The 13963-nt window shown below is 55.6% G+C and overlaps 1 protein-coding gene across 1 annotated transcript; it reads left to right on the forward strand.

The window, feature by feature from the left end:
- Positions 1 to 12347: 12347 nt before the first annotated feature.
- TCIM (transcriptional and immune response regulator) lies at positions 12348 to 13592 on the forward strand. The gene has a single exon (XM_075444675.1). It carries the CDS (start codon positions 12409 to 12411, stop codon positions 12727 to 12729), a length of 321 nt encoding a protein of 106 aa, XP_075300790.1. The 5' UTR covers positions 12348 to 12408; the 3' UTR covers positions 12730 to 13592.
- The last annotated feature ends 371 nt before the right edge of the window (positions 13593 to 13963 follow it).

Below are 13963 nucleotides of genomic sequence, written 5' to 3' on the forward strand. Positions count from 1 at the left end.
TGCAGTTCCCCCTTGGGAGGGACGGGAGGGCACAGAAAATAATTGCCTTCACCTTCTTTCTGGCGCTGCCACTTGCCTGAGCCCTGAAGTTGCACGGGGTCCGTGCCCTGAGCACTGTACCCCTCTGTACACTCCATCTGGCAGCAGCACAAGAAACGCAGAAGGCTTTATCTCTGCCCAGGGAATTACTCACCTTGGCGGGAGGGACTGCAGTCTAGATATGATTAAAGGATGTGACTCAAGCCAAAAAGTGCTAATTACAGCACAGAAGGAGGAGAAAGGAGCTGCCAAATTACCCCTAGTATGGAAGGGGACTTAGGAAGATCGAAAAGCCATCGCTGCAGAGACGATGAACACGGGGCTGTCCCAGCCCCGGGCCACTGGCACTGCTGTGCTGGGGACACACCAGACACAGCCACAGATGTCTTGCCAACATTGTTTTTGTTCTGCTGTTTGCATCATCCTGTTCTACCGGCTACATCACGCAATTTATCATGCTCTTTGCCCAGACGTCCCTGGAACCTGCCACCCCAAGCCTCAGAGGATCCCTCTGTCAGGGAAGGGATGGATTTGTTTATGCTCCCTGTGAGACCTTCAGCAAATCTCAGTGTTTCTCCTGTGGTTTCGCTTTAGACCAGCTTTAGATCTGTTTTAGACAAGGCAGGCAAACGTCTCTACCCCATCTGCTAGCAGCGCGAGGATCCCTCTCCCGCTCTGCTCTGCTCCATCCGTGCAGGCTGCATTCACGCTCTCCGTCACTCCCTGCACCTGCCTCCACCGCTGAACCCGAACACTTTCCTCTCTTTGGCTGGCTCACCGCTGCAGCGTGCGATCCCTACAGCGGCAGCGTGAGTGCTGCAGGGGCACTGGGGCTGTCACACAGAGCCACACGCTCACTCGGCTGCAGCTCCTGGCACCTTATGGTTCTGCCTGCTGGGAAGCTCAGAGGACAGCGTGGCCCACGCCAGACAAACACTGGTCATGTTTTCCCATGGACGGATGGTGCTGGGAAACAGCACCGGTGTAAAGCGAGTCGCCAGATGGAAGGATACCCAGAGGGACCTTTGGGAAAGGGCTTTATTTCAAGCTCTGAAGTCCCTGATGTACGGCCAGTGTTTATAGCCCATTGCACTGTTCATGCTGTTTGGAAATAAAAGGAACCAAAGACCGAAACATTAGCACTAGGATGAAAATAGCTTTGTATGGAGCAAACACACTTTGGAAACAAGGCAAAGACAGGTCTTGACAAAGGTCTCTGACCTCCTTTCAGGATCAGGACCATCGCAGTAACCACACACCGCTGCTGCAGCCCCGGTAGCCCTCAGCGAGAGGGAGGTGGCAAAACCCCCAGGCTGCGAGCACAAGCTCTCTGAGGCCGGGGCTGGCTCTTTCTGTAGGTACCTGAAGACGAGCACAGCAGGTTCCTGGTTTATGATGATGAGTTAGAGTAATTTGAATAATAAATACCATGAAGAAAGTGCATTATTACAAAATATGGGTTTTTCCAATAAATAAATCATGGCCATTATTTGCATGCATAATATCAAGAGAGTGATGATGCCGGTTGGAGTGTCTGGCGTGAAGATTTGCAACAAACCAACATCCCCTGCCTTTAGCTTGCCTCTTACTTCAGCTCCGCTGGTTTGCATTTTAGGATTCGAGGGGGTGACGCTGTCGGGGCAGACCCCATTTCTGCAAACCTTTCCCCGCGTGGAAAGCTGCCATGTCTGCTGGGCAGCGGTGCAGAGCTGCCGTCCCCAAGGGCCTGGCCCAAGCCCTGGCCGCGGAGCACACGCTGGCTCTATCTAGGGGAAAGCAGGCGAAGGGCTGGGAACGATGTCTCTAACACTTAGAGTGGCCCTTTGCTCCAGGAGCCAGGGTTTGGCCACCGCCTGCGTGGTGGCACGTCACTGGTGCCGTGCCGAGGAAGCGCCGCGTCCGCCCCAGCGCCTGTTTGCGGAGTTAGTCACCGCGGCCGGCGGTTGCTAGACCCGGTAAACAAGGGCAAACAAAGGCACTGGCATTCCAGGCAGGCACGGTGAGCCCGTGAAGCAACCGCTACGCAGCTTCCCAAGAGCTCTGTCAAACCGATTTCTTAGAAATAAGAAAAAAAAAGGAAAAAAAGACAAGACACTGCTATTCTTGCAGTAAGAGGCTGTCTCATGCTGGGCTCTGCTGCTAAATATATTCTGTGTTTACTGTACGCAAGAACAGTAGGAAGCCTTCCGAAACAGCACCGGGGTTGCTCCAATTTTTTCGGCAATCAATCACGCCTGGCTCGAGCCATTTTTATCCTAGCAGAAATGGAAAATATTTTCCTGGTTTAATTTCTACTGATCAAAGAAGTTTCCTCAACAGAGCGGAGCCCCATGGCCTTGGGGAGAGAAGAAGGAAACTATTTCACCAAGGAGCCGCGGGGCACAGCTCGCTCGCAGTGGGACACCCTGCGAGCAGACGGGCCGAGTCAGGACACGAGCCCCGCAAGGCCAGGAGCGGTTAGCAAGGCTATTAATCCGTTTTCTTCCCAATTAATTTGCTGAACAAGAGACTTGGTGTTTGCCCGCGTGCTGGCCGAACACAGCGCCTGAGCGTGTCTCGAGGCCGTTGCTGCTGCGTGCCGGCGGCGGCAGCGATGCCGGGGCTGGGCACGCTGGCTCACGGGGATGAGACCCGGGAGCTCCGGGGGTGGACGGCATCGCGTGGGCAATGGGCGGTGGGGCACACGAGGGCACAGGTCCCCCCCGAGCATCCTTCCTTGGGGCAGCTCCCACCCGCCCCTTCCCGTCCCCCACAGGTGGCTGCCCCGAGGTTTGCCGATGGGACAAGCCCCCTCCCCTCTGCTGCACTGGGATCCTCTCGTCCCCAGCTGCTGCCGCTGTGAGGAGAGAGGCCTGTGGAAGGGCAGGGCTTGGGGGCCAGATATCTGCTGGATTTTGTTTACTTTCTCCATAAGTTTCCCCTAAGCAGCATTGGGAAACGCTCCTTCCACGAACCTCATCGTGGTCGGAACTGACTCAGCTTTCTGCACGGAGTGGGTTCTGGAGAAGAACTCTCCGGCCTCGTTAACTTGACGTCATGCTCGGCACTGTTTACTCATGGACAAGGCATTTTATTTTCATTTGTGCCTCACATCAGAGCAGCATGCACGGATCTCCTGACTCATCCCCCCCTGGCCCCGCAGCAACCCCGGCTTCCCCAGCCCGTCCTGCGGGAAGCTGCAGGAAGCTCGGCCGCTCGCGGGGTCAGCACCCCCCACTCGTACAGCAGCTCGTGTCTGCAGGAGCAGCAGCGACCGCCCACACACAGCGACACCCAAACCTTGAAGCGCTGGGTTTCCCTTTCCCCTTTTCCCTGCGGAGCCGCACCGCGCACTGTCCTTCCAGCCTCCGCCCTCACAGGGCCTTGCTCAGCTTCTCCTCCCCGATGCTTTTGCAGAGCAAAGCGAGCAGCTCGGAGCAAGGCAGGCACTCAAGCGCATCCAGACCAGCAGCGGACAGCCCACACGAGAGCTGTTTGACCCAGCACCCTCCATCTAAATGGCCCTTCTGTGTATTATGGAAAAAGCACGCAGCTCCACACTGGCGTTTCAGCACATTAATTACGCGCCGTAGCTGTCGGACGCCGTGGCGGGGGCTGTGGAAGGCTGTCACACACAGCTCCGATGCCAGGACGTCAGCAAGACTGAAAAATCCTTGTTCTGACCCATTTGCCTTTCGGGGTTTCTTATGTAAGAGAGAAAAGAGGTAAAGGGGACGTGGCTGGAAGCAGCACCAGGGCTCTCCCACCCACCCCTGAAACACTCTGTGTGCTGAGCAGCCTGCCCGGTGTGCTGATTCGGCACGCGCCGAGGCCACGAAGCAGCAGCTCTGAACGCAGAGAAGTTCGCAGCCCCGGCTGCGCCCGGTGCTGCCGTGTGAGCAGCCCCGGCACCCAGCCCGGCCAGAAGCCAGCCACCGCGCTTGTCTGCGTGATTCGGACCAGGTTTTGCAGCTCTGTGACCTGCAGGAACGTCTCTGCAGTGCAGGTACAATAATGTCACCTATTAAATATTGAGCACAACCTACATGAAGATTTGTAGCTAAGCGGCCAGGCTTGTAAGACCTAACAGGCATCTCGGAGGTCCTTCTCTCCCCAGACGCCATCCCCAAGCCCGAGGGGCAGCTCCCGCTTCGCTCAGTGAGTCTCAGACAGACCCTCGAGATGGCTGGATTTCTCTCCCGAAGGCAGGCATGAAGACAAATCTGATCGACTTCACCTAGGCAGATGCTGACCACGTCAAAGCACAAACTGCAAACCAGGCTGGGTTCTGGCTTGACACCGAACCCCTGATGGATCAGCGCCGAAATGGGAGCAGTCACAGCTCCTACACTCAATTAGCAGTTTGCTGATCAGCCGGGTTTCTGTCAGAGGGGCTGCAAAGCACTTTTTACCATACCTATACACATCCACACAGCATCATCTTCCTCCCCTTCCCTCCCCTCCTACACAGAGCTGAAATAAGCTTGCAGTTCTAAAACTGTTCTTTTTTGTTAGAACTGCCTGCATAAATAACCTGATGCAGATGGCCCGAAATACCCATAAACCAGCGCTGACACTTGACAAGGACTCCAGGGCAGACCTCGAGAACAAAGACAAGGCTCCCTGGTAAACAAGGCATCAGTCACTTAGATTATAACAATTAGGCAATGTGACTGTTGGGAAACATCTAGGAGGCATCACTGGAAGAGCTAAGCAAGTCTGAGAGCAGAGACTTCCAGCGGGCTGCTGCTCAGAAAGCCGGGGGGGTCCCAGCCCGCGGCCGCCGGGAGCAGGGCTGTGCCCCACTGCGCTCTCCGTGACTCAGGGATCGCAGGAGTCTCCGCGCTGCGGCTCTGCCCGGCACGGAGCACCTCTGTCCCGCAGATACGCTTTACAGCCCCGCTATTGCTTTCGAGCGGGAGCTGACGTGTGCTGCTGACTGCGGTTTGCTGGCGGCGGTTCAGCAACCTGCCGTAACCCCACGGACGGCCGCAATGGTCCTGGGGACAGCCCGAGCCCGGCTCTGGAGGCTGCGCGGGGCTCAACCCACCCCCAGAACCCGTCTGCAGCCACCAGCCCCTGCGACTCAGCCGGGTGCTGCCACGGCTGCCGCGGGCAGGGTGAAGGCTGCAGAGCTGCCCCGGCAATGGCAGCGGGGACGGGAGGAGGGTTGCAGAAATTGCTTTCCTAGCAGCTACCAAGCTAAAGCTGTCGGGCCACAAAGGAGGGCGATGGGAGGCAAACACCATCTGTTTTCTCCCAGGAACTCTTTTGTTACTGGAGGAATGAACTACAAGGCTGACAACACCGCAATTTCAAGCTAATCTCCCACACAATTTACGTATCGCTTGATTTCCTGATAAACCTCCACAGGCGCAGACCGGGTGTTTCCCTCGGCTCTGATGATCAGTTTTCTTCTCTCAGAGTCACCCAGCGGCCTGTCCCCAGGCCTCGGCCGCACGCTGCTTCCAGACATATGTGGGTCTTCCTCGAACCACAGCCCGTTTTGCTGGACCGGGACCTGGCTCCGCTTGCACCGAAGTCACCCAGGCTCTCCCCCGTGTTACAGCGTCCGGCAGACCACCAGCCCCGAGCCTTCGGTGGACCACTGCCGAGCCCAGCAGCCCCTCTGCACCGTCACAGCCCTTACTGGGTACCGCAGAGCAGCAGTGTCACGTCCCCTAGACCCCCGCGCTGCCTGGTGACCGCGCATCGCCCCCCTTCTGCCTCCACCCCGGCCGCTTTCGCATCCCGAGCCCCGTGGAGGCTGCGCATGCCACTTGGCACATCTGGCTCCAGATGTGGCTCCGCGGCGGCAGGCGGGGTGGGGGGCTCTGCAGGCCCCCAGGAGCCGGCGCAGCACGAAGGCACGCATCCTGTCTGCCACCCCTTTCGCCGCGGAGGAAGCGGCCCGGCAGAGATCGCAGCCCTGATGAGGGGGGCACTCGGTCGCCCGTACGTGTGTCTGGTCCTGTCGCCCGCGGGCTGGGCTGCGACAATGACCCGGGGCAGCTCCGCGTCCCAGCCCCGGGGCAGGATTTCCCGTGGGCCCGTCCCCTCGGCACCAGACAATGAGCTGTCTGCGGGCTGGAGACGGCTCTGCCTTCACCCTGATCTAGCCAGGGGTACTCGGGGACCTTCAGGAAGATCAAACAGGAAATTCAGCAGAGAAAGAAAAGGCTGTTCGTGCTTGACAGTGCAAACTTTCATTGCCACGCTCAGTCTTGCTGACCTGGGAGGAAGATGCTGGAGTCAGGACACTAAAATACTTCCCTGGCTCCCATGCAAATAGCAGGAGGTGGGGAGCTGGGCCCCAAGCGCGATGGGTAGGTGCCATTTCAGGACGCAGGTCCTGCCGGCACGCAGCACCCCCTCACCTCCAGCCCTGCTGTCCACTGCAGAAGCTGTGGGGTCACCCCAGCCCCCTCCAGCGACCGGCTGGGCCCCCCCCAAACCCACTCGCTCCTACCCAGCCCCGTGCTCCGAGCACATCGCCTGCCTGCTCCTGCCTGCATCCCCGCTAGACATGGCTTTTCCTTTTTTAACAAGGCTTCCAGCTGTACCCGTGCTCCGGCTGGCAATCTGCCACCAGCCTCTCTAGTAATTATCTCCCACTACAAGTGGGGAGCACCACAGCTTGAGTTTCCCTTTGCCAGACGGCTTCGGGAAGCTCGGGGAGCAGCCACCGTGGCCTCCACACACAGCCAGCCTCCCCTCCCCACCCAGCCCCTGCCACAGCAAGGGTTTCACGCCAGAAGTCGATGTGTCCTCAGCTCAGCTTTGCTGAATGCAGGGTTTCTTTAACAGGGTGCTGGCTTTTACAAGTGCCAGAAGTTTCTGTTTCTGTTCTGTTTCTTAACAGGCATGATTTACTTACTGTAACTGGCTATTCATTATGTCCTGCACTGCATTATTAACTCGGTGATCGTACACTTAGCAGAGAATTTATGAGAAATGAGGAGGAATTCATTATCAGTAATACCACAAACTTTACTCTTATATGGTCTCCGCGCGCAGAGCGATGCCGGGCTCCCGCGGCTGAGCGGCAGCGTGCATGCAGCCAGGCAGCTTCGCCACGTTCCTCCTGCCTGGAGAGCCCCTCTGCCCCTGCCCAAAGGCCGCAGTCCCCTTGCTCGAGCCGGTCCAGCCCCACGGTGTCACCGTCCAGGGACGGCCGTGCCGCAGGGACACTGCTGCCAGCACACCACAGCAGGACCAGCCAGGGGCAAGGCTGAGCGCTCACTCTGCACCCCTGACAGCTCACACCACCTCTTACCTCACCGACAGCACGGACGCTGCTCTTTCCTCCTGCTCGTCCGCAGCCTGTGCTGCCCTCAGAACGACGAGCTCCCACCAGCTGCAGGACCGGCTCGGCTGTCGCTGGTTTGCCCACGTGCCACAGGGTGGATGCGCAGGTTATCAGCGAAGGAGACCAGGCACGGGGCGGAGGGAGCCCTGCGCCGAGCTGCCGACAGCCACCGGCTGCAGCTGGGTGACAGGCGTTAATAAAACGTACTCCCGCTGGAGCGCAGAACTAATGCCACGCAGGCTACGCCTGACATAACAACGCCCGTCTTCGCAGCCCAGGAGCCAGCACCTAATTTAGTTTTCATAGGTAGGATAAAGAAAAGTATTAAATAGACATGATGCAAATTTTTTTCCCTATTAAAAACTTCTCCAATGGAATTTAACCAGCTTAACTGTCCTGTCTGAAAACCAATAGCTTTTATTCAGCTTTTTAGGCAGGTGGCTGTGTGAGCAGGATTGTCTCTGGACCCGAGCTGAGCTATGTCTTTACTTTCCTGCAGCTGAGCTGCAGCAGAACTGCTGTTCAAATACATCCCGCTGTACTGCACATCTGAACTGGGGACCACAGGACAAGTCCCCGGGAACACGCATGGCCAAGTAAAGCTCTTGGGTTTTGTAAGCAATGGGCACAGCGTCCTGCCTTGAGATCTGGGCCAAGTGTTCCCAGATGCTCTGTTAAAGAAGCAACAACCACTGAAAAACCCAACCAGCGACCAAACAAACAGGAAAACCCAGGTGGAGCCTGTGCTGTACAGAGAGGCACATGAGCCACAGTGGGAAGCAGTTGTAGGCAGGTTGGAGAGCTGGGGCAGGAGCTGCTGTTTGCACGAGCTGGATGTCTGACAAATTCCCAGGAATCTGCATTCCATGAGGAACATGACGAACTGGTTCCTCTTTGACCTTACAGCCATCCCGCAGCTGTGCCTGCTGCGGAGCACTACATCTCCAGATACATTTCCCAGCAGAGAGCAAACATACGGAGCAGCATTTCTGGCTCCTAAGAAGGGCAGGGATTCTCCAACTCTTCTCCAGCAGAAGCAGCGAAGGCTGTGAGCCAGAGGTCAAGCACACATAGCAAGGGAAAGGCTGGGAAGAGAAGAGATGACCTGAGGCTCCTGGGCATTTCAGATTCTTAGATTTTCCGCTGAATGAGCTATGGACAAAGCACATATATATATATATATACGTATTAAGGCAACAATTTCACTTTCCTCTCCTGTCCAAAAGCCTTCTGGATGCCCTTCTAAAGACTCCATCTCTGAATATTTCATGCACAGCTGGGAAGGCCCCTGCAGCAGCGATGCTCTCCTGGGGGACTGCTGCATCTTGCAACGCCAACACGGTGCTACAAGCCTTGCAGGCTTCAGCAGGCTAGTGAAAGGAAAGCTATGCAAAACATGCACCAGCACGATGCAAAGGCATCCCAGATTACCTTCTTTGGAGTGAGTCGGGACAGCTACATAAAGGCAGACTAAGTTCTCTACAAGACTTTGCAGGAAAGGCACTGGCTGCTCCAGCTACCCCTTCCACCATGGGCAGCCCTGGCCTCCCCCCACCGCCTGCCCTCGGGCTGCCGGCTCTTTGCAGGGGCGGGGGGCTTTCCCCTTTCCCCTGCCCCTCTCCTACAACCCTGCAGCCGGGGTAGGTGGGATCCTTGGGCAATTCGCAGCTCCGAGCCGGAGATGCCTCCGGGTCTATTTGACCACGCTTTGCACTGCCGGCACCGTGCAGACCTGGCCGCTGAGTCTCTATCCTCCCCAAGCCTTTCCCTCCAGCAACCATTCGCTCCGATTGTGAGACCCAGAGGCTCGGTTTAGCCGATAATAAATCATAAGCACTTCAGCTTCGAAAGCTTCTTGGCCAATACCAGGGATTAGATGGCTGTGGGGCACCTGGCAAGACTCTGCAGAAGGCCCCCCCACACCCTAAAGCTGGGCACAAACCCGCCCACCCCCCCGGGATAAGAGCCCCCGCGGCTCCCGGCCCCTCACGTCATGAGAAGCAGAGCCCAGTTAGGGGTGCAGCTGAGCTGGTCTGCAGAGACATTGGGGACAGGAGTTAATCCTCCCATTAATGTGTGAAACGGAGCATTTGCATTTCACCAAGCAATTATACAATAATAGCAGGAGAGCTGTGATAGAAATCACATCGTGTCTGAAGTTTCACTCCAGTCCAACACATGAATAATTCCTCCTAGGCATTACTGGGAAAGCAGTATTAAAAGACCAATATAAACAAAAATTACTGGAAAAAACAGATGAGGCATACTTCATCTCTCAGTCAGAATTGAATGTAACTAAATTTATACAAAGTGGGCAGAGACGCTTGAAGGGGCAAAGACATTTGTTACTTCTCAGTGCGAGATGAGCTCACAAGAAAACGTGTGCTTCATCTTGGCAGCTTTCTGATGTCTTATTCCTAAAGCATCAGCTTTATTCTCGGTTTCCATGGCAGATACTTTTCTGATCTTGGATCTTCCACAAATATTGCTAATTTATTCTCTCAGCCATGTCTCTGCAAATACCTGCAGAATGATTCCATGGGCAAGAAGAGTGGTGAAAAACAGGCATATGTCAACATGCCTCCGCTTTTGTTTTCGACCAGGGGAAACACAAGAAGGGCGCGTTTTCTACCGTTACAAGATCACAGCTGGTCTTATGGCACTATTTTTTGCCCAAAGTGCTCTGAAACTGTATTACCTGCCCAGGGAAGCAAAGCACATTCAACACTGGGCAGGTGTTCCCTGCAGGCAGGTTCTCCCCTCACGCAGCTCTTCCACCCGCGCCGGAGGGGACCAGCGATGAGCGTGGTACCCAGCCTGCTGCTCCCCCCTCGCCTTCGTGTTAACGGAGCCCATCAAACACGAGGCTCTTTCACAGGCAGAGACCCAGGAGCCGGCCACATCAAAAGATCCTGTTTTCAGGGTGGATTTACCAGCCCTGCAAATGTTGAGCAAACAGTGGCTGATGTGTAATTCTCACAAATTCGCAAGACTACAGCAAAGCGAGAGGTTTTTAAGTCTTTCTGGCAGAAGAGGAAGCACAAGCTTTTGTGAAGTAGCTGTTCACACACTAAAGCACGTAACAGCTAGCACACACAAGAGAAATTCCGACAAACTCGTAAAAAGTAACGCGCACGACGACAGCGATGCCGGACTGTCAGAAAAAAAAGGCAGGCACGTGCAGCGAGAGCTCGTGCCGGTAACAACGGAGCAGAGCAAAGTCCGGGCAGCCATGGGGAAGCCCTTCCTCGGGTGGGATGCGGGCAAACGCCGGGCACCGGGCTGTGCCATGGCATGCCCAGCACTGATGGACGATTCCCTACATCCCAGACAGGAAAGCGTTCAAACACTGAAATGCAGCCCACTCCCTCACAAAATATAAAAGCCCCAGCTGGCTGGAAGCTCACGAGAGCCTGGATAGAGCTCGGAATGCCAGCGGCTCCGGGGCCAGGCAGCAGCCTGCCCGGCTCTGCGCATCGCCTGGTGAGCAACAGCTCACAGTTAATCCTGGTCTCTGCTCTGTGCCGGCACAAACGCCTGGCACATGGGCTTTGGGTGCCCTTACCTCTCCCACGGCTCCACTGGCCACAGGAGAGGAGCTTTGCAAGGGCTGTGCTCAGGCACATCCCTCCACTCTGCCCGAAGGAACAGTAATTTTAAAAGGGAATGGGAAATCACAAGTAACTGGGTGACTTCACTTTGGATCTGCTCATCACTGTGCTCAGAGATCAACTCCACAGCTCTCCAGTAAATAAGGAAAACCCCCTGGGGCCACTGGCCAAACCAGCATGGGGACAGAGGCTGTTTCTGGACTTCTTCAGTAAGGATGAGTAACTGGGGTCAGCAGCAAACCAGTAAACAAGCCGCTAATTTTCCAAACCCTGCCTCTGCAGCATCCGGCAGCTTTTAAGCCATTAACCAAAATACACTTATCTCTGGCTCCCTGGCCTCAGGGGACTTTTGAACCCACTGCCATTCTGGGCCAGATTCAGTAGTCCTCGATAATACCAGATCTGTCAGCCCAGCAGGACACTCCAGTGGTCAGAGCCGGCCCCTCGCGGGCAGCCCTGCCCAGCCCCCCTCCTCAGCGAGAGGGAGTCACAGAATCATGGAATATCTTGAGCTGGAAGGGACGCATAAAGATCGTCGAGTCCCACTCCCTGCTCCTCACAGGACTACCTACGACTAATCCCTATGACTAAGAGCGAGTCCTCCCAGCCCAAGGGCCTGCCGTTGGCCGAGGGTGGGGTGGAGAGCACAAACTCTGCCGGAGCAGAGGAACCACACTGGTGAGCTGCAAATAAAAGAAAAAGGACACTGGAGGCAGAAGCAGGGCAGCGAAGTGCTGGCTGCTGCTGCTGCAGCGCAGCGTGCACAGAGGGGCAGAGGGACTGTGCCTGCTGCCAGCGCTGCCTTGTGCGCAGCTGCGGGCTGCGACGTCCCGCGGAAGTCACATCAGGGGACGTTACGGACCCGCTGCCTTTGCTAAACCACTTGCCACTTATAAAGCACAGCTTTGTGAGTGCTAAACATGACCTGTCTCACCTGGGAAGCAGCAGAAAGCATCCTACGCCCAGACCTGAGTCGTTGTAGTTCTGTCTGACCCAGAAGTAGCATAGACACGGCACGTCTGCAGGCACAGGCTGGCAGCTCGCACCCTTGCTAGTATTGCCATAGCTCGCTCCCAGAGTTTTACCTGTTCGCTGTACTACGTGCTCTGAATGCAGAGCTTTTCCTCATGCAACAAGAGGCCAGGAGCAGAGTCTGAGCTGTGCTAGCTCAAAGTCCCACAGCGGTGTCCGAAGCTGCAAGAAGCCTGTTCTGCAGCGGGTCAGAGAAAAACCGTCCCCACTGCAGAAACAGAAAACTTTTTTTCTCGGCTGCACAGCAGAGGAAAGTTGGCAACTTCACTGTTAAACTCGCCTGGGACTGTTCGGTGCTGACATCAGCGTGATCTCATCGCTGTAACTTGAGCTCTCCGTTTTTTTCTCCAGCCCGCCTTTAAATACCGGTCCTGGGAGCAGCACAGCACGGACCCCTCTGACTGGACCCCAGGGCAGAGCCGGCAGCACCCCACGTAGATGAAAGCAAAGAGAAGCGACAGAAGCCCAGCCATGTCCACGTCCCTGCGAGTGAGCCCCTCGGTCCACGGCTACCGCTTTGACACAGCCCTGCGCAAGAAAGCCGTGGCCAACATCTTCGAAAGCATCAACGAAGAGTCCCTGCAGAAACTCTTCAGAAACTCCGGGGACAAGAAGGCAGAGGAAAGAGCCAAGATAATCCTCGCCACCGACCAGGACGTGGAGGAGAAAACGAGAGCGCTAATGGCACTTAAGCAGAGGCGAAAAGACAAGCTGCTCCAGTTCCTGACCTTTCGGAAATACTCCATCAAAGTTCACTGAACTGGCGAAGGGAGCAGAAATGGAGGAGAACATTTCGGGACGGGACTGTTTGTGACCTCCTACCACACACGGCACGCTCCGCTGCCTGGGAGCTGCTGGCGGGACGGGGGACCGGACAGACCGCCCGCAGGGTCCAGCCCCACCACGCGCACACCAAACCATGGTGCCGACGGCGGCATCGGCGCGGACGGCAGCATCGGCGCGGACGGCAGCGTGGCAGCCAGAGGCTCGCAGTGGCAGGGCAGCTCCGGGCTGGACGCAGCCGGGCTCCTCGGGGCAGCCATGGGACCGAGCTGCAGCGAGACCCCACGCCTGGGCACGACTCGAGAGCTGCTGACAGCCTCGGCGTTCACTGACTTCGCCTGCGTGCTCTGCCTTTCCAAACTTGTTTCCTTAAAGTCTGAGCCCTCGCGAAGCCTCGCTGCTGTGGGCTGGGAGGGAGGTCCTAGGGACTGATCAGCTCCTGGTCATGGACCACTTTGCATTTGTTAAAATGCATGTAAGTGCACCGTATGGGTGCAGTAAGTTCAGCCTTCAGGGAATGCATTTGCTCTAGAGACACACTATGCAACTGTACCTTTTCTTTCTGAAGCTGTATGTGTGCAGTGTAAATTGTTTGCACAGAAGCAATAATAATGACATATTTCCCTGAATTTACTGTGAAGTTCCTTAATATTTTGTTCACTTCCCATTAACACTAAAAATCTAAATAACCGAACTACAGTTCTATTTGTATAGATTACAATAGCTATTAGACAAGTACTTCATGGTAATATTTTATGACAATATTATTATTATTATATCGACTATAATTTATTGCATATGGCAATCTGAAATTTAATAAATTATGAAGTAAATATAAATTCTCTTGTCTGAAATGCTCAATTCTCCTAGAGGAGGGTGGTTATGCTTTTTTGGTCATTTCATACTGACTCAGTTTTCAGAGCAGAGCTGCACCTCTCCCTGATTCCCCAAGTGCGGATCTGGCAGCCTGTCGTCAGAGCCGGCAGCAGCTCCGGCTTCCCTGCATGGCTCCACCAGCCCAGCAGCACCAGGCTTTGACCCATGGTCGCTCTGGTGACTCTGGCATCCCTAGAAAGCCTGCACCAGATGTAACTGTAAATCAGACTGCGCTGTTAGTGTCCTCCGTATAATAAAAGAGAATTATACCTTTTGCAATAGTGTTACAGAAAAATCAGTTTAGAAAATGACTGGTTCTGAGCCACAGCAAGCG

This window comes from Opisthocomus hoazin, chromosome 28, assembly GCF_030867145.1.
Source record: "Opisthocomus hoazin isolate bOpiHoa1 chromosome 28, bOpiHoa1.hap1, whole genome shotgun sequence".
Classification (NCBI taxonomy): domain Eukaryota; kingdom Metazoa; phylum Chordata; class Aves; order Opisthocomiformes; family Opisthocomidae; genus Opisthocomus; species Opisthocomus hoazin.

What these genes read in the sequence shown, in the direction of transcription:
- TCIM (XM_075444675.1), top strand. Translation starts at nt 12,409, where the DNA reads ATGAAAGCAAAGAGAAGCGACAGAAGCCCAGCCATGTCCACGTCCCTG.